The sequence below is a fragment of the Pseudophryne corroboree genome, chromosome 1 (genome assembly GCF_028390025.1).
Source record: "Pseudophryne corroboree isolate aPseCor3 chromosome 1, aPseCor3.hap2, whole genome shotgun sequence".
NCBI lineage: Eukaryota > Metazoa > Chordata > Amphibia > Anura > Myobatrachidae > Pseudophryne > Pseudophryne corroboree.
The window spans coordinates 1,217,969,947-1,217,991,801 of NC_086444.1; the positions used below are offsets into that span (position 1 = coordinate 1,217,969,947).

Here is a 21,855-nt window from a genome sequence, read left to right on the forward strand (position 1 = left end):
CACCTAACCGTGGTATTTTTTTTTCTTTCTTTATACCGTCGTCATAGTCATACTAGTTGTTACGAGTATACTACTATCTCTTTATCAACCAGTGTACAGTGCGGTAGTTCACGGCTGTGGCTACCTCTGTGTCGGCAGTCGGCAGGCAGTCCGTCCATCCATAATTGTATTATTATAATATATACCACCTAACCGTGGTTTTTTTTTCATTCTTTATACCGTCATAGTGTCATACTAGTTGTTACGAGTATACTACTATCTCTTTATCAACCAGTGTACAGTGCGGTAGTTCACGGCTGTGGCTACCTCTGTGTCGGCAGTCGGCAGGCAGTCCGTCCATCCATAATTGTATTATAATATATACCACCTAACCGTGGTTTTTTTTTCATTCTTTATACCGTCATAGTGTCATACTAGTTGTTACGAGTATACTACTATCTCTTTATCAACCAGTGTACAGTGCGGTAGTTCACGGCTGTGGCTACCTCTGTGTCGGCAGTCGGCAGGCAGTCCGTCCATCCATAATTGTATTATAATATATACCACCTAACCGTGGTTTTTTTTTCATTCTTTATACCGTCATAGTCAGTCATACTAGTTGTTACGAGTATACTACTATCTCTTTATCAACCAGTGTACAGTGCGGTAGTTCACGGCTGTGGCTACCTCTGTGTCGGCACTCGGCAGGCAGTCCGTCCATCCATAATTGTATTATAATATATACTACCTAACCGTGGTTTTTTTTTCATTCTTTATACCGTCATAGTGTCATACTAGTTGTTACGAGTATACTACTATCTCTTTATCAACCAGTGTACAGTGCGGTAGTTCACGGCTGTGGCTACCTCTGTGTCGGCAGTCGGCAGGCAGTCCGTCCATCCATAATTGTATTATAATATATACCACCTAACCGTGGTTTTTTTTTTCATTCTTTATACCGTCATAGTCAGTCATACTAGTTGTTACGAGTATACTACTATCTCTTTATCAACCAGTGTACAGTGCAGTAGTTCACGGCTGTGGCTACCTCTGTGTCGGCAGTCGGCAGACAGTCCGTCCATCCATAATTGTATTATAATATATACCACCTAACCGTGGTTTTTTTTTCATTCTTTATACCGTCATAGTGTCATACTAGTTGTTACGAGTATACTACTATCTCTTTATCAACCAGTGTACAGTGCGGTAGTTCACGGCTGTGGCTACCTCTGTGTCAGCACTCGGCAGGCAGTCCGTCCATCCATAATTGTATTACAATATATACCACCTAACCGTGGTTTTTTTATACCACCTAACCGTGGCAGTCCGTCCATAATTGTATACTAGTATCCAATCCATCCATCTCCATTGTTTACCTGAGGTGCCTTTTAGTTCTGCCTATAAAATATGGAGAACAAAAAAGTTGAGGTTCCAAAATTAGGGAAAGATCAAGATCCACTTCCACCTCGTGCTGAAGCTGCTGCCACTAGTCATGGCCGAGACGATGAAATGCCAGCAACGTCGTCTGCCAAGGCCGATGCCCAATGTCATAGTACAGAGCATGTCAAATCCAAAACACCAAATATCAGTAAAAAAAGGACTCCAAAACCTAAAATAAAATTGTCGGAGGAGAAGCGTAAACTTGCCAATATGCCATTTACCACACGGAGTGGCAAGGAACGGCTGAGGCCCTGGCCTATGTTCATGGCTAGTGGTTCAGCTTCACATGAGGATGGAAGCACTCAGCCTCTCGCTAGAAAACTGAAAAGACTCAAGCTGGCAAAAGCACCGCAAAGAACTGTGCGTTCTTTGAAATCCCAAATCCACAAGGAGAGTCCAATTGTGTCGTTTGCGATGCCTGACCTTCCCAACACTGGACGTGAAGAGCATGCGCCTTCCACTATTTGCATGCCCCCTGCAAGTGCTGGAAGGAGCACCCGCAGTCCAGTTCCTGATAGTCAGATTGAAGATGTCAGTGTTGAAGTACACCAGGATGAGGAGGATATGGGTGTTGCTGGCGCTGGGGAGGAAATTGACCAGAAGGATTCTGATGGTGAGGTGGTTTGTTTAAGTCAGGCACCCGGGGAGACACCTGTTGTCCGTGGGAGGAATATGGCCGTTGACATGCCAGGTGAAAATACCAAAAAAATCAGCTCTTCGGTGTGGAGGTATTTCACCAGAAATGCGGACAACAGGTGTCAAGCCGTGTGTTCCCTTTGTCAAGCTGTAATAAGTAGGGGTAAGGACGTTAACCACCTCGGAACATCCTCCCTTATACGTCACCTGCAGCGCATTCATAATAAGTCAGTGATAAGTTCAAAAACTTTGGGTGACAGCGGAAGCAGTCCACTGACCAGTAAATCCCTTCCTCTTGTAACCAAGCTCACGCAAACCACCCCACCAACTCCCTCAGTGTCAATTTCCTCCTTCCCCAGGAATGCCAATAGTCCTGCAGGCCATGTCACTGGCAAGTCTGACGAGTCCTCTCCTGCCTGGGATTCCTCCGATGCATCCTTGCGTGTAACGCCTACTGCTGCTGGCGCTGCTGTTGTTGCCGCTGGGAGTCGATGGTCATCCCAGAGGGGAAGTCGTAAGCCCACTTGTACTACTTCCAGTAAGCAATTGACTGTTCAACAGTCCTTTGCGAGGAAGATGAAATATCACAGCAGTCATCCTACTGCAAAGCGGATAACTGAGTCCTTGACAACTATGTTGGTGTTAGACGTGCGTCCGGTATCCGCCGTTAGTTCACAGGGAACTAGACAATTTATTGAGGCAGTGTGCCCCCGTTACCAAATACCATCTAGGTTCCACTTCTCTAGGCAGGCGATACCGAGAATGTACACGGACGTCAGAAAAAGACTCACCAGTGTCCTAAAAAATGCAGTTGTACCCAATGTCCACTTAACCACGGACATGTGGACAAGTGGAGCAGGGCAGGGTCAGGACTATATGACTGTGACAGCCCACTGGGTAGATGTATGGACTCCCGCCGCAAGAACAGCAGCGGCGGCACCAGTAGCAGCATCTCGCAAACGCCAACTCTTTCCTAGGCAGGCTACGCTTTGTATCACCGCTTTCCAGAATACGCACACAGCTGAAAACCTCTTACGGCAACTGAGGAAGATCATCGCGGAATGGCTTACCCCAATTGGACTCTCCTGTGGATTTGTGGCATCGGACAACGCCAGCAATATTGTGTGTGCATTAAATATGGGCAAATTCCAGCACGTCCCATGTTTTGCACATACCTTGAATTTGGTGGTGCAGAATTTTTTAAAAAACGACAGGGGCGTGCAAGAGATGCTGTCGGTGGCCAGAAGAATTGCGGGACACTTTCGGCGTACAGGCACCACGTACAGAAGACTGGAGCACCACCAAAAACTACTGAACCTGCCCTGCCATCATCTGAAGCAAGAAGTGGTAACGAGGTGGAATTCAACCCTCTATATGCTTCAGAGGTTGGAGGAGCAGCAAAAGGCCATTCAAGCCTATACAATTGAGCACGATATAGGAGATGGAATGCACCTGTCTCAAGTGCAGTGGAGAATGATTTCAACGTTGTGCAAGGTTCTGATGCCCTTTGAACTTGCCACACGTGAAGTCAGTTCAGACACTGCCAGCCTGAGTCAGGTCATTCCCCTCATCAGGCTTTTGCAGAAGAAGCTGGAGGCATTGAAGAAGGAGCTAACACGGAGCGATTCCGCTAGGCATGTGGGACTTGTGGATGCAGCCCTTAATTCGCTTAACAAGGATTCACGGGTGGTCAATCTGTTGAAATCAGAGCACTACATTTTGGCCACCGTGCTCGATCCTAGATTTAAAGCCTACCTTGGATCTCTCTTTCCGGCAGACACAGGTCTGCTGGGGTTGAAAGACCTGCTGGTGACAAAATTGTCAAGTCAAGCGGAACGCGACCTGTCAACATCTCCTCCTTCACATTCTCCCGCAACTGGGGGTGCGAGGAAAAGGCTCAGAATTCCGAGCCCACCCGCTGGCGGTGATGCAGGGCAGTCTGGAGCGACTGCTGATGCTGACATCTGGTCCGGACTGAAGGACCTGACAACGATTACGGACATGTCGTCTACTGTCACTGCATATGATTCTCTCAACATTGATAGAATGGTGGAGGATTATATGAGTGACCGCATCCAAGTAGGCACGTCACACAGTCCGTACTTATACTGGCAGGAAAAAGAGGCAATTTGGAGGCCCTTGCACAAACTGGCTTTATTCTACCTAAGTTGCCCTCCCACAAGTGTGTACTCCGAAAGAGTGTTTAGTGCCGCCGCTCACCTTGTCAGCAATCGGCGTACGAGGTTACATCCAGAAAATGTGGAGAAGATGATGTTCATTAAAATGAATTATAATCAATTCCTCCGCGGAGACATTGACCAGCAGCAATTGCCTCCACAAAGTACACAGGGAGCTGAGATGGTGGATTCCAGTGGGGACGAATTGATAATCTGTGAGGAGGGGGATGTACACGGTGATATATCGGAGGGTGAAGATGAGGTGGACATCTTGCCTCTGTAGAGCCAGTTTGTGCAAGGAGAGATTAATTGCTTCTTTTTTGGGGGGGGTCCAAACCAACCCGTCATATCAGTCACAGTCGTGTGGCAGACCCTGTCACTGAAATGATGGGTTGGTTAAAGTGTGCATGTCCTGTTTTGTTTATACAACATAAGGGTGGGTGGGAGGGCCCAAGGATAATTCCATCTTGCACCTCTTTTTTCTTTTCTTTTTCTTTGCATCATGTGCTGATTGGGGAGGGTTTTTTGGAAGGGACATCCTGCGTGACACTGCAGTGCCACTCCTAGATGGGCCCGGTGTTTGTGTCGGCCACTAGGGTCGCTAATCTTACTCACACAGCTACCTCATTGCGCCTCTTTTTTTCTTTGCGTCATGTGCTGTTTGGGGAGGGTTTTTTGGAAGGGACATCCTGCGTGACACTGCAGTGCCACTCCTAGATGTGCCCGGTGTTTGTGTCGGCCACTAGGGTCGCTAATCTTACTCACACAGTCAGCTACCTCATTGCGCCTCTTTTTTTCTTTGCGTCATGTGCTGTTTGGGGAGGGTTTTTTGGAAGGGCCATCCTGCGTGACACTGCAGTGCCACTCCTAGATGGGCCCGGTGTTTGTGTCGGCCACTAGGGTCGCTAATCTTACTCACACAGCTACCTCATTGCGCCTCTTTTTTTCTTTGCGTCATGTGCTGTTTGGGGAGGGTTTTTTGGAAGGGACATCCTGCGTGACACTGCAGTGCCACTCCTAGATGGGCCCGGTGTTTGTGTCGGCCACTAGGGTCGCTTATCTTACTCACACAGCGACCTCGGTGCAAATTTTAGGACTAAAAATAATATTGTGAGGTGTGAGGTATTCAGAATAGACTGAAAATGAGTGTAAATTATGGTTTTTGAGGTTAATAATACTTTGGGATCAAAATGACCCCCAAATTCTATGATTTAAGCTGTTTTTTAGTGTTTTTGGAAAAAAACACCCGAATCCAAAACACACCCGAATCCGACAAAAATAATTCGGTGAGGTTTTGCCAAAACGCGTTCGAACCCAAAACACGGCCGCGGAACCGAACCCAAAACCAAAACACAAAACCCGAAAAATTTCAGGCGCTCATCTCTAGTTTTCGTGACACCTCACTTTGGACATCCATTGACGCTTTTACAATATCCCGGAGTGCTGTTGTAGCTTCTGGATCTGCATTTACCTGCTGCCACTTTGAACACCAGTGAGTGAGATACCTAATGCATTGCAGTGTCTGCCAAAAGAGAATGTCTATATGTCTTTTTTATCATTTGTTTTGTAAGTGCAATTTATATTAAATCTGTGTGTTCTGTTAAGAATGCTGCACTATCATTTCTATTATTGTGCATACCCCCCACTGCGGAATAAGCTTATGTGAGGGAAGCACGTATGTTGTTTCAGGTTCCTTACTAAAGGATGTGTTTTATCTTCCACTGCAATTTATGGAAAGTCTGAAGCCGATGTTGGACTAAAATTCACCTATAGCCAAAGCTCAGTATTTCTTATCATTGTTGTATGACTCACGTTTGACTCACGTTTAACTTATGATATTTTATCACTTTGGGGAAGTGTATTGAATACATGTTTAAACAGGAAGGCACAGGGATTAACATCTAGTTCTTTGTTCCCAATTGTGTTATTTTTGGGTGTTGGATGAACACCTACTCTAGTGGGAGTATTTCAGAGTCAATTGTAGCAGGAATTTTGTTAGCAGTTGGGCAAAAGCATGTGCACTGCAGGTGTGGCAGATATAACATGTGCAGAGAGTGTTAGATTTACTGTAGGTGGATTATATTGTTTCTGTGCAGGGTAAATACTTGCTGCTTTATTTTTACAATGCAATTTAAATTTCAGTTTGAATACAGCCTACCAAAATCTAAATTTCTCTGCACACGTTATATCTGCTTCCCCTATAATGCACATGGGCCCTCAGTCTGAGTTGTTCCCTCGCTAGCTGCTTTTAGCAGCCGTGCAAATGCTAAGCCGCTGCTCTCTGGGAGTGTATCTTAGAAGAAGTGCGAATGAAAGGATCGCAGCGCTGCTACAAAAAAAGATTGTGCAGTTTCTGAGCAGGTCGAGACCTACTGCTAGTTTGCGATAACTTTAGACTGTTTAGTTCCTGATTTGACATCACAAACATACCCTACGCTCGGCCAGCCATGCCTGCATTTACCCAGGCATGCCTGCATTTGTATCTGACATGCCTGCATTTTTTCAAACACTCCCTGAAAACGGACAGTTACCTCCCAGAAACATCCACTTCCTGTCAATCACTCTGCGGCCAGCAGTGCGATTGAAAAGCGTCGCTAGACCTTGTGTGAAACTGCATCGGCTGTTGTGAAAGTACGTTGCGCGTGCGCATAGCGCCGCATATGCATGCGCAGAATTGCCATTGTTTTTGCCTGATCGCTGCGCAGCGACCGAAAACAACTAGCGAACAACTCGGAATGACCACAATGGTTTTGCCCAACTGCTAACAAATTTTCTGCTGCGATCAACTTTGAATTAGACCCTATGGGCCTAATTCAGACCCAATCGCTGCTGTGCATTTTTGCTCAGCAGTGATCGGGTCTGAATCGGACATGCGTATGTGCCGCAATGCGCAGGCTTGTCGCTCCCCTAGCACTGGGGAGCGTCGGGGAGCGCCGAGCAGCGATGGGAAGTACGAAAAAAGCGATCACACTGGCGATCGCAATAGGATTGACAGGAAGAGGCCGTTTGTGGGTGGCAACTGACTGTTTCCAGGGAGTGTCCGGAAAAATGCAGGAGTGTCCAGCCGGTTGGAGGGAGGGATTCTGACATCAACTCCTGCCCTGATCATCACACTGGAAGAGTAAGTCCTGGGCTGTGCAAAGACTGCAACATTAAAATTGGACTTTTAACACATGGGGTATCAGCCCATTTTAAGAGTACACACGAATGCAATATATCTAGTTTGGTCTCATTTTGTGGTATCCATTTAATTCAAAATACTTGGAGGAAACATGACTTGGAAGAACAGTTAGCACGTAAGGAGATGGAAACAATCTTTGATTTGGGAACATTGACCCCGAAGGGATTGAACCTGGACTTTGAAACAAAATGGTTTTTATGACTCAAATAAATTTAGTGTTATGAGATATTAGGAAACCTACTAAGGTCATTGGAGGAATATACATCCATCATGCGACAACTAAGTCTGGTACATCATCACACTCATGGATATATATACATACTATCCATCACCTCCACCATATATATCTCTTCTGGTTCTATCATTCATTTTGTTATAACATCTATTCATGATGATTGATTGTATTTATACACATCCTTACTTATATTCAGCATTTTTCATACATCTAAACTGCATCTACTGGTACATTATTGCCAGGTTATTCATGTGGTTTACACACCGTAATATAAACATTGGATTCAGTTATTGTTTACTATCTTAATGCATATGGAATATTTTTTAATATTATTGTTATATATGATGAGAGTCTATTATTAGTTTTCATTTATATATTTTATATTTGTGTGCCTATGATATGGTTATTATTTAATTTATTGGTTATTATTTTTTCTAATGATCATTATAATATGCCCAGCTCATGGACATTTGGGTATATATTATATTTAGATTACCCATATGTTTACACACTAGATCACTAGTGATTTCCCCCACTGGCATGCATATGTATTATTTGCATTACAAAAGGAATTGTTTGAACTCGCCATCACGTGATCGTAGGTCCAATCACATGACCAGAGAGGAACTAGGGACGCGTCCACTTCCTGGTGCTGGAACGCATGCACCATCAACATAGGGTGACCGCATCCCAACTCACATTAAGGACGTCATCATTCAGTGCACGATGTGCGGCCCACATGACCGGAAGTTGAGGAGGTTAAGACTTCCGCCGGAAGTGGTATGCATTCCAGAGCTGGAATGCATACACTTATTTACTTTTTTCCAGTATATCTCAGTCCTCCCAAACACTTTACTAACAAGTCCCATTGAGATCATGGGGCACGGCTCATTCCAATTAGGCCACTATCAATTATAACAAGGAATTGAGTGCAAAAATGGGTATATTACATTTGCCTCGCCCCTTCCACCCCAATAGGAGGTTGACCCTATAGTGAAGGGTTTATAAACCAAGTCAGTCAGCAGCTCATCACACCTTGACAAAGACATTAAGTCAAAACGTGTTGGTTTTAGAGGAGGTGTGGTTTCCATAATCATGGTCTCAGTCTAAAGAGTGCGGCAGTCCGGACTTCACCGCACTCCAGGTCTGTGGTTCTATTACATCTCTTCCCTGTTGGAGCTTTACCTCTTTTTATATTGCTTAATTTTATGTACAATTACTTATTAAATGGAAATATTTTTACAAGCCCCTTTCTTTTTCGTGGCCTTTTTTGTCACAATAAAACATCATTAAGACGGCATATTCCGGAGGAAAGGAGGGTTGCTCAAAGAAACCTTGATGTGCATCATTCATATCCTTTGAACATGAGTTGAAGTATGCCTCACCATTTTGGTTATTCTTGTAAACACAGGTCACTTTATAAAAATACCTTGATAAGAAATACATTTCATGTATTTACATAAGTACGCTAAGTTTGGAGTAGTATACAGTATTTTCCTTGGGGGACTGTGTTATATTGAACATATTATACCATTGGTTCCTTTCTTCTTTCCTCCCTTGTCCATGGGTACTACATGAGAAACAGTCTATGGGTACGTCAAGACCCCCCAGGACCATCATGAGAAAGATACCTTTATGAATTTAATTCATGCATCGTACATGTGAGTACAGTACATGCATCCAGAAACACTTAAAACTCACTGTTTCAGAAGGACATTTTCACCATAAGAGACATTATAATTATTATTAATAATATTATTATTATTATTATCTTGTTAGACTTTCGGATTGCTCTATAGAGGGTGTATTTTTCTTCTTTCTGTACAGTATTTGTTGGAGATAATGACTTCTCCCTACATACCTCTTTGCAGCCATTCACTAGCGCAGTCATCCTTCCACTCCCATTCCATATCAATCTCAAGATCAGCAACTGGATTGGCGGTGCTCCTCCCAGCACTTGCAGTGGGCATGCAGCTGGTGGTAGGAGCCTCCTCTTCCCATACAGTCTTGGGAAGGTCAGGCCTAGACATCGTAACCACGGACACACTTGGAGTCTCCTTGGGGATTTGTGATATCTCTGAACGAAAAGTAGTTTTTTCCTGTGCTTTAACAAGCTTTGTTTTTAAAAAATTTTTGAGAGGGAACAGGGCTTCCATCTTCATGAGTAGCTGAACCACCAGTCATGAACATAGGTCAAGGCCTTAGCCTTAACTTGCCACTTCATGTTGTGAATGGCATATTGACAATTTTACATTTCATATCAGATACTTTCTGGGGGGGGGGGGGGTTTGGTTACTATTTTTTGCTTCTTGAATTTTACATGCCCTTTATGACATTGGACATTGGCCTTAGCAGATGACGTTGATGGAATTGCATCATCAGTGTCGTGACTGGTGGCAGCAGCAGCTTCAGCACAAGTACTAGGAACTGGAAGTGGTTCCTGATTTTTCACTATTTTTTCCTCCAAAGTGTTGTTCTCCACTTCATAGGACAGAACCCTTTATTATTACAGCACACAGAACAGTGCCACTTTATTTTCACAGCACCCCTATATTCTTACAGCATACAAGACAGGGCCAGTGTACATTTATTTTCACAGCACCCCTGTATTTTTACAGCATACAGGACAGGGTCAGTGTACATTTATTTTCACATCACTCCTGTATTTTTACAGCATACAGGACAGGGCCAGTGTACTGTACATATATTTTTTAACAACATAACCCCTGTATTTTTAAAGCTTAGAAGGCAGGGCCAGTGTATATTTTTAGTCAAAGCACCATTGTATTTTTACAGCATACAAGACAGGGCCATTGTACCTTTACAACACTCCTGTATTTTTTACAGCATACAGGACAGAGCCAGCACCCCTGTATTTACACTACCCATGTATTTTTACAGCATACAGGACAGTGCCCCTGTACAGCACAGTGACAGGACACTGACACCCTTGTACAGCTGCAGCACCCCTAACAGCAATGGACAGCACAGTGACATGACAGCACCCCTAAAAGCATACAGGATGCACCCCTAGAGAGCACACACTGACCCCACCCGATTCCACCACCCACAGAGAGAGACAGAGATTTGTCTTCCTCGCTCTCCAAGTCCAGAGTGAAAATGGCTGTGACGTGCGGCTCCTTATATGGAATCCAAAACCCGCGACAATCCGACAGTGGGATGATAATGTTTTGCCTCATTCTGGGAACTGAGTATTGTGGGAAGTCCCAAGGTGGACTCGGTTCCTGGCTCGGATCATAAAGTTTGGGGGGGGGGGTTGGTTCTCTTAGAACTAAACCCGATTATCTCTAGTTGTTACTGTTCCTACTTTATTTTTGTTAAACATATGGGTACTTCAAATACTGTTAGTTCTGAGGCCTTCTTAACTGTGAAAGAAATTCAATAACTGTTACTTTTGGAAATTAACATTATTATAATTTCTAGGTCAGCTATGGAGCGAGGGACCCACTGCTGAGTGACCGGACTCTGTATCCAAACTTCTTTCGCACAGTACAAAACTACCAGACAGAACATGTAGGCATTGCAAAGTTACTGAGAAGTTTTGGGTGGAACTGGGTCGGAATTATCACATCAGATGATGATAACGGAGAACGGGAGCTAGAACATCTGAGTAATCTATTTAATGATTATGGAATTTGTATTGAATTCAAAGTCAAAGTTGCCCAAACTAAATACGATCATAACATTCCTCTTGAGTTAAAAGCTTCATCTACAGAGATTGTTGTTATGTGTGGAACATATACGCAAATGTCTACTGTCTTTTTGCGTAGTATAACATATATTCTCATTAACAAGACAATAATCCTTCCAGCATCATGGTCACTTGCAATAAACCTTTTGTTTATTAGTAACACAAAAAAAGCAGTTGAGATGAGTTTGGTGTTTTCTCCTCCACCACATTATATCCCGGCATTACAGGAACGTTTATTCACTTTTCATCCATCCAGTCATCCTAGTGACCCAGTGCTGGAAGATATTTGGATGCGTTACTTTAGGTGCTTGTCAGCAAATTCTTATAAGAACACCATCTTTTCAAGAATTCATCAATATAATTTGGAGGACTGCGCTGGGAAGAAGAGGTTTAGTGAACTTTTTAATTATACTGGAGATCCGGCCACCTACCAGGTGTATATTGCAGTCCTCAGCATGGCGCAAGCTCTACATGAAGTGAATTTAGCCTTAAATATGTATCGAGAAAAGTATTGTTTAAAATCATTTCAATTTACGCACAAGGTGAGAGAGTGTAAGCTCTGTGGACTAAACAGTATATTACTGCAGAAATCACATAAAATCTGAGGGTTTTGTTTTTTTAATTTCATTATTTTTTATCTTGAAAGTATCGTCATAATCTTTTTGATCTCTGCTGTAATCTATAATGTCAAATGAAATGTTGTGAGATGACATTGAAAATAGATGTAATCCAGATTGAAATGTTTAATGTAATGTTATTATTAATTAATTATCCAAGTGTTCATATGGTTTACACATCAGTTTGATGGAGCTTTCATTAGTACCATTATTTTCAGGTGCCAATCAGGGCATCTTAATGGAATTCTATAGAAACAGAATATGACAGCAGGTAAGAACCTCATGAATTATCTAGTCTGCCCATGTACATACACACAATTACACATTAGGGTTATTTTTTTGTTGGGAACCAATTAACCTACCAGTACATTTTTGCAGTGTGGGAGGAAACCAGAGTACCTGGAGGAAACCCATACAAGTAATAAGAGAATATACAAACTTCACTCAGTTAGAACAGAGGGGCTAAGTCAGACCTGCTCGCTTTTTGTACAGCGGACAATCAGGTCTAAACTGCGCATGCACCACAATATGCAGACTCGTTGCACGGGTACAAAGCGGATAGCCGCTCAGCGATGGGTTTGTGCGAAGGATCCATTTGCACGGACGTTCGCAAGGAGATTGACAGGAAGAAGTCGTTTGTTGGTGTCAACTGACCGTTTTCTAGGAGTGCTTGGAAAAATCCAGGCGTGTCCAAGCGTTTCCAGCGCGGGTGTCTGACATCAAATCCGGTACTGAACAGGCTGAAGCGATTGCAGCGGCTGAGTAAGTCCTGGGCTACTCAGACACTGCACAAAATCGGTGTGTACAGCTCTGCTACATATGCATTTGCATACTTGTACAGCTAAAATACACTCCCCCTGTAGGTGGTGACTATCTGATCGCAGCAGTGCAAAAATCACCTGCTATCAGGCCTGACTTAGGCCTTACTTAGGACCATAGTGAGAATAAATCCCAAAATCTCAGTGCTGTGAGACAGTAATGCTAACCATTACACCAGACAAAACACTAAAGTGGACTGGAGCAAATGAAATCAGGGAATAAACAGGGTGTGATTGTACTCTGGTGGGAATGACCTGTTGATTTATATGGAATAGAAATGTCCATTCTCAAGGTCACATTAAAGGGATGATAAAGTTCTCCTTCTTATCCCTTAAATCATTCTCTCTGTATTAGCCCAGAAATATTCACACTGTCCTCCTGAGTCTCCTTGGTACTTCAGATATTCCCTTTTTTGTCTCAGACTCCTCTCATCCATTCGACATATATAGGGATACATGAGGATGATGATAGTGTGATACCTTTTAATTTTAATAAAATGCAATTTAAAATACACATTTGTTTAGCAGTGTACCGTAATTGGCAGTGTCTAGTGCACACCAATTAACATTTAACAAGAAACAGCTTTATTGGGTACCTCCCTTGACCGGAATTCCACCTCAAGAGTCCTGGCTTGTTGGTAGCTACCTCTAAAGTATGTCCTCACCAACGCGTTTTCGGCTATAGAAGCCTTTGTCAAGGCCTTGGTCCAATTTTGGATGTTTCTTAGTTGTATGTAACATGATTTTGAGAAAGATTGAAAGTGGGGAATAAAGTACAGCTCCAAATTAAGGATGACACCTAAGCAGCGAGCTTGGGGGTAGTATGGATTGTTGAGTTCTTAACAGTGATAGAGATATCAGGATGGTAAGTACAATTGGTCAGTGGAAAAATAATCAATTCTGTTTTGAAAATATTAAATTTGAGGTGACAAGAGGATTTCTAAGTTGAAATGACAGAAAGGCATCCAGTGAGATGGGCAAAGATAGATAGTGACAAATCTGGGGAAGATAGGTGAGTATCTTCCATGTTAAGATGATAAGGATTGAGAAAAGCAGAAGATATAAGACTGAGCCTTGCGGTAATCCAACTGATAGAGGTAGTAAGGAGGTGGATTCAGAGAAACAAAACACTGAAAGAGCGGTTAGATAGGTAGGTTGAGAACCAAGAAAGGTCTGTGTCCTGAAGACCTATTAAATAAAAAGTTTGTATGAGAACAGAGTGGTCAGTGTCAAATGCAGTAGAGAGAACTAGAAGAATAAGAATTGAGTTATGGCCTTTAGACTTCCCAGTGACCAGATTATTTACTACTTTAGTCAGTTCTGTCTCTATGGAGTACTGGAGTGTAATGGCTTGCTCTTCGCTCTCAGCATAGCTAAATAGTCTCTCTATAGTCTTTTGGTTATCTCTTTTCACTCTGGAGCACAGTCTGCTGTACAGTATTGCACATTTGTCAACTAGCAGCACAGATTAGCTGCAGTAAGGTTAGCTGGGAGTACAGGGATACTGCAGTGATGGGGCTGTGCAGAGCCATAACTAGACTTTTTGGTACCCTATGGCAGAAAGAAAATTAGTGCCGCACCCCGCCTTCCCCATTTTTCAAATAGTGACATAAGGTGGGTTTGAATCCTGGGTATGTCAGCATCTTGAAATGTAATTAAGGACAGTGTGACAGAATAACAAAGAGCTATCAGGTTAAAGTCATGAATGTTTTATAGGTACTAGCGACATAAGGGATCAGGGTAGTAGACAGTAGCGGTCAGGAGATGTTTGGCTTTAAAAAGGGGGATAGCTGCAAGTGAAAGTAATTAAAACAGATAATTGACAAGTGCCACCAACAGCGCCCCCTACCCTGCAGTGCTATGTGTGATGGCACATTCTTCACACGCCTAGTGACGGCCCTGGCGCTGTGTGTCACCATAGTTATGTGATTTTATTGGCACAGTAAAGTCTGTTTTGCAGGATTTATGTCACGTCTGAGGGTTGGGTTTGGTTTGGACAGGCATTTGTTGATGGAGCTGACACAGAGGGAGTATAAATTAATTGAGGAGGCTTACACTAGGTATGGTGCATATACTTGAAAGAATCATTAGTGTGCTAGCAGTGACAAGCTCAGAGGGAGATATAATAATAAATTAAGCTTTTATTAAAGAACAACATCCATGATTCACTGTAGATACTGTAAGCTGACAAAAGATAACAGATTAGCCACAGAAATAATAAGCGGAATGGAACCGGATTGGACTGAAAAAGACAAAGCTCAAATAACAATACTATCCAGAATGGAACCAGAATGAACTGGAGTGCTGACCGGGCTTAATCCAGAATCTGGACACTGGCAGTATTAAAGAAAGACACAGTTCAAATAACAATAGCATCCGGAATGGAACCTGAACAGACTGGAGTGCTGACCGGGCTTGATCGAGAATATTAACTCTGACAGTATTAAAGAAAGACACAGTTAAAATACCAATAGCATCCGGAATGGAACCGTAATGGACTGATGTGCTGACCGGGCTTGATCCGGAATATTAACACTGGTAATATTGGAGAAAGGCAAAGTTCAAATAACAATAGCATCTGGAATGTAACCGTAACGGATTGGATTGCTCACCGGGCTTGTGCCTGAATCTTGACACTGAAAACACTGAAGAAAGGCAGAGTCCATTTAACAATGGTATCCGGAATGGAATCGGAACGGACTAGATCATACAAAGTCACTGGAATGAAGGAGCTCAGCACAGAGCTGTTACTTCCTGGATAAAAACTGTTGTACTGAGGAATTGAAAATCCCAGGAAGTTACCTTTACACCTTGCATTGTGGATTCATTGGATGTTGCAGTCAGCTGATGAAAGGAGCTCCAGGATTAGACAATGGGAGAATCAGCTGATGGAATCAAAGATGGGAGTGCCCATGTCCGGATTTCGAGGGAAACTCTGACTAGGCCCAAACACCAGGAAGTGAGCACAATGAGAAATAAACACTGAAACAATGGAAGACAGCTCTGCTAAGTACTATGCACAGAAGCAGCAGCCGCTGCAGGAGACTTCATACTGGATCAGCGCTGGAGGACCTCTGGAAGCGATCTGTGGATACATCTCACACAGATCATTTTTGCACCATCCTGGACAGACATCGCATAGGTAAGAAAGTACTTTAAAAAGTCCGGAGTGTGACAGCACCCCTCCTTTATGGATGGCCCCAGGACACCTTTTTGGCTTACGTGGAAACTTGGCATGGAACATTTGACCTAATCTTGGTGCATGGACATCCGTGACATCTGCCCAGGAGCATTCTTCTGGGCTGTAACAAACACTGAGTGTTTGAAATTGCCAATGGAGTGCTACGATGGAGCCACTGCTGCTTTTTTTCATGTCAAGTTCCTATACGCTTCATATAGAGGCTCACAGATATACTATACAAATGGCAAATAACAAAGTAATCAGCTGAGTCTCCTGGTGTATCCTAAGTGCATTGTGTTGTGTCAAAGACGCCCAATGCTAGCAGAGTTGCATGGGTCCACTGACTTATCCCAGGCATCTCCCACTGTGTGGCATATTGGGGCTAGATGTATGAGGACAAATCTGTATCACTTCATTTTAATAACTGCTTGTCGTGACCGGGATGAAGTTGAGCACATGGCAAAATAAACCTGGTTTTGCCACTTTATAAAAAAACAGGAGAAGCTAACAAAGTATCCTGATTTCTGATTCTCACACCCTATTACACCCCCACCCCCACCCAGAGTGCACATGGCAGCTCTGCAGTAACTCTACAGGCTGCAGGGTCTGGTTCCAGGCACTATGAATCCCAATACTAGTGCCATTGGGTTGTAACGGTGCCTCCCCCCAGGCCCTGTACCCTGGGTGACAGCACCACTCAAACACACCTAGTAACAGCCCTGACCATCCATATCAGAGGATAGCATCAGATAAATAATGGTGCCATTGGGCACTGATGGTGCCTCCCCCTAGGCCCTGTACCCTGGGTGACAGCACCACTCACACACCTAGTAACAGCCATGACCATCCATATCACAGCACTGATAGCATCAGATAAATAATGGTGCCATTGGACACTGATGGTGCCTCCCCCTAAGCCATGTGCCCTGGGTGATAGCACCACTCACACACGTCTAGTTATAGCACTGGCCGTCCATACCACATCACTTATAATATCAGAGCAATAATTGTGACATTGGGCAGTGACAGTGCCTCCCTCTAGGCCCTGTGCCCTGGGTGACAGCACCACTCACACACCTCTAGTTATAGCCCTGGAATCCACACTAAAAAACTTAAAATATTAGAGTAAAACTGGTGCTATTGGGCAGTGATGGTGACTCCCACTAGGCCTTGTGCCCTGGGTGACAGCACCACTCACACCCCCCCAGTTGCAGCCATGGCTATCTATATCACAGCACTGATAATATCAGGGTAATACTGATGCCATTTGGAAGTGACTGTGCCTCCACCTAGGCCTTGTGCCCATGGTGACAGCACCACTCACACCCCCCTAATTACAACCCTGGCATTTATAGTATCAGAGTAATGCTTTTGCCATTGAGCACTGACAGTGCCTCCCCCTAGCAGGGACATTTTAACAGCAGTGTAGGGCCCTGGGCAAAGCAATGCACTGGGTTCCCTACCCATCCTCCAGCAGTATGGGTGGGGATGCTATCAGGAGCAGCTTTGATGTCTTGTGGGTGGTAGGAGGGTTCTATCTTCCGCTCGGCATGTAAAAACTGTAGCAGTAATTTCTAAATACTCATTTACTGAATAGATTGTGGGAGATGGGGCAAGAGGTAGAACACTGAACTGTAGAATGTGGCATTGGGATTAATGAAGAGGCACTGGTACATGACTTCCAGGATTGTATGGGGTGTTTAATACGTCGGGGAGGGGTGGATATTGAGTGGGCTAAATATTCATCATTTTCTGGGGGAGGGCAGCTCGCTTGACTGCAGATATCTCCAGTTCCTGGAAATACATTTCTTAGCTTTCAATAATACAAGAAACTAGAGAGTCCTACCTTTCAGAAGACAATTTGGACTTGAGGATTAGAGTTCAGGAGCCAGAGCAATTGACCAATGATAATATAAAACTGCATAGCAGGCGTGTTAATCTGGATCAGGTACCAGCTGCTGAAACGCTGATATCTCTGGTTCTGGCATAGTAGAGACAAGCTGCCAAAGTCCACCAAAAGGGGACAGTCCCAGATTTTGAAATTTGGAAAATTCAGGAAAACCATAAGTCAGACAGAACCTAAGATATCTGGCTGGGAATAGCAATTAACAGGCTCGGATAGGGACCACTGCTTTGAAGTCAGATATCTCTGATTCCCAAGGGCTAATTTTCAAATATATGGTAAACCTGGAAAAAGGGAACCCTCAGCCCTTATACTTCTGGTGCCCTTGGGCAAATGCCCAATAAGCCCATACGAAAAGACAGGCCTGCCCCCTAGGTGTTGTGCCCAGGGTGACAGTACCACTCTCACACCCCTAGTTACAACCCTGCCAGTGATATCACAGCACTGATAATATCAGAATAATACTAGTGCCATTGGGCAGTGACAGTGCCTCCCCCTTGGCCCGGTGCCCTGGATGACAGCACCCCTCGCACATCCCTAGTTACAGCACTGGCATCCACTTCACAGCACTGATAGTCTCTGAGTAATACAGGTGCCATTAAACAGTTATGGTGCCTCCCCTAGCCCTGTGCCCTGTTCCCTGGGTGACAGCACCACTCACACACCCCTAGTTACAACCCTGACATTCATATCACAGCACTGATAATATCAGAATAATACTAGTGCCATTGGGCATTGACAGTGCCTTCCCCTAGGCCCTGTGCCTTGGTTTTCCACACCACTCACACATCCCAAGTTACAGCCCTGCCATCCATATTACAGCACTGATCACTGTCATCACAAGGGGGGTGCAGGGGTACGGACTGCACCCAGGTGTCATCCGCTGAATGAGCTGGCATTGTCTGTTCAGTTTCAGGAGTTGGGTTCTGCACTGTAATATTACGTGCTGCAACCTGGCACCATGTTGAAGCTGGCACTGAAGAAACATCAGTCACGCCAGGCCACATCTCCCACACCCCTGAGGTGACAAAAATAGGGTTGGAAAGCTTAGCCACACCCCACCCTGTTAAGCCACACCCCACCCCATGAAGCCATGTCCATTTATGCCCAGCTGCATCGGGTGTTTTAGAGGTTAGTGACACCTCTGGCACTGATAGTATTAGAGAAATACTGGTAAAATGTGTGCATTATATACATGAAAAGATTTTTTAACTCACTAAAATGCATTTCATATCTCGTTTGTGATATCCCAATATAGAATATACTGAGATATATATTTTTGATCCATTAATGGGCGTGGCTGATGAAGCCTTGGACGTACTGACGTTATCTGGCTGGTCCCAGTGCAGTTACAAGTGCTGCTCGCGGCACCTGAAACCCGCTCTGAAAAGGAATTATGTGAGAAAGCTTTCTGGAGGCTAACTCACTGTATGAGAGTGCTGAGCGAATCATTGAAAGCTAAGATGTATATGAGCTGCTATTGTGATCAAATCTTTTACTCATACCTACGCCCTCCATTCTCTTTCTATTACATGTTACCGAACCAGTGGGTCTGGTTTGATCACGGAGGAAGCGGCAGGATACATCTGATATTGGGAAACAGACTGTTCATTAATCTACTTATATGGGAGACTGAGTTGGACTTGAATGTGCAGCTTTCGACTAATCCTATATATATATATATATATATACTTATATATTGCAGTTCAGAGAGGAATAGATAGAGCCAGCATTAGGAGGACATGCTGGATCCTGTATTGCCATTTGGAGAATAAAGAAGTGACTTCAGGTAGACTAGCTCTCAATCTGGATATATTTTTCTACATGCCATTATCATGTAGTCTTACATTAAGCAATTGTTTGACCCATAGTGGATACAATTATTATTGCTGTGTGTGAGTTAGGGGTGAGTTTAGGGAGCTGCAATCACAGAGAAAATTGCAGCCACAATGGCCAATGTGCATGTGCAGTAGTTAAATTGGATTGCGCAACATGTCAGGCGCCATGTTTCCAGAGACCTGAGCATGCACAGAAGACTCCAGAAAATGCCAGAGACTACAGCGTCATCCTGAGGAGGGGGCCCCTCCGGAGGTGCACATGGGCCCATCTTCTGTTGAAATGCCTCAGGCAAGATGTCATCGTCATTGCTATCCTCAACCTCATCAGTGTGTACATCATCCTCATGCAATATTAATTCATTCCCACTGGACTCCACCATTACATAAGTCTCTTTACTTTGATCTGATTGAAGGGAAAGGTCTACCTCGTTGAGTTTCTAGTTCATTCTGATGAACATCCATCTTTTCCACATTTTGAGGAAGTTGTCTCCTATGCCGTTCACTCACAATATTCTCGGCTGTACTGAAAACTCTCTCCGAGTACACAGTGGAGAATGGAAATATTGCTAATGAGCGCTGTAAAGAAAAACACATTTAAAGCACAAATGAAACATAAAAAGTTATAATGTTTAGAGATTTTTCATGAATTTACTTAAAATGGTTGGGTGTCTTCTCAAGCAGGATAGGAATTTGCAATGCCTCTAGCCCTAACTCTAACCAGTGGTGTCCTCAGTACTCCAATTCCACTGTGTAGGAGGGTCCTGGCTGTGTGGCACCTGTTCGCTGTGAGATGGCTGTGTCAGCTGGGATCGGTCATGGCTGAATGGCAGCTGGATTCCTCAGAGCAGCAACAGCCACCATTGACGTCAGATGGGAGCAGACTCAGTCCATATAAGGCTGCTTGTGGCAGAACTGTGGCGGCTCCAACGTGTTTCGGAGCTAAGTGCTACTTTATCAAGGATGAATGCCTAATGTTCCCAGTCCTTATTTAAGGCTAATATTCAATTAACCTTTTTATGTTGGTGATATGTTCACTCACCCTAATTTTTTACTTTCTCTTCATCTGTCCGACATATTGTGTGCCACAAGGACACTCCAATGTAAACATTGCTGGTGCTCCAATCTCCTGCATGCTGTTGCTAAATGCCAAAAATGTCCTGAAATTTTTTGGGCCGTAGACAACATCTCCAGCAAGTCCCTGTCATTTGTAAAAAAAAAAAAAAAACCTGTAAGTTGTGTTAGCAAAACAGGGGATGTGTTGGAATTCACCAAGCTGTAATGCTTTCACAATATTTGTGGCATTATCAGTAATAAAAAATAATGATTAGAGTCCAAGTGGGGTAAGCCATGTTGCTATTATATGCCTTAGTTTTTCTAAGAGGTTGTCAGCAGTGTGCCTCTTATTGAACCTGGTGATGCACAGAGTAGCCTGCCTCTGAATGACCTGGAATTGTCTGTTAGATAATGCTTCTGCTGCTGCTAAAGGTGATTCGTCCACGCAGTGTGTCTGTCACAGTCATGTGATATTTAGTTGCCCACTTGTGATTTACATTTTTTTTTAAATCTTAAAATTTTTATTTATAGAGCAATCGATAATAACATACAAAAAACATGGATAAGATCAGAGTAGAGTGTGACAGAACAAGAAAATACAAAACATTTCTAAAGTAGATTGTGGGTGAATGAGAATCATATGTATAAAAAAAATTGGTAATAGACAGATACTCATACACAGAACAAAAAAAAAGAAAAAGAAAAGGGGATAGGAGAAATTTTACTTGCCAGGGCCAGCCATTTGTGCACATGGGACAGTTTAGAGAGAAAAAAAAATAACAGAGAAATATAAGGGGGAGAGAAAACGTGGGGAAGAAAGAAGAGGAGGGAGGAGTAGAGGAGTAGGACAGGAAGAGAGAAAGCAAAATAGAAAGGAAAAGAGAATAGAGGAGAGAGAGAGCCGGGTGTGGAGGGCGAGAGAGGGAGTGAGGAGGTATCAGCGGAGGCCTGATAGATTCATTTGGAATTCAGAATACCAGGGTTTCCATATATCAAGAAATGTATCCACGGTGTTGTTCAGCATAGAGGAAAGATGTTCCATCCTTGCCACAAACCAAATACGGTTCACAAGTTCCAGATGCGTG

General features: G+C 43.7%; 1 protein-coding gene across 1 annotated transcript in view; it reads left to right on the plus strand.

Annotated features, from left to right (window-relative positions):
- Positions 1-21,855, plus strand: part of LOC135051931 (vomeronasal type-2 receptor 26-like) — a 115,913-nt gene that overhangs the window by 48,293 nt on the left and 45,765 nt on the right. Inside the window, exon 5 of the mRNA XM_063957414.1 lies at positions 11,093-11,902. Coding sequence (XP_063813484.1) covers positions 11,093-11,902 — 810 coding nt within the window. The remainder of the gene's footprint in view (positions 1-11,092; positions 11,903-21,855) is intronic.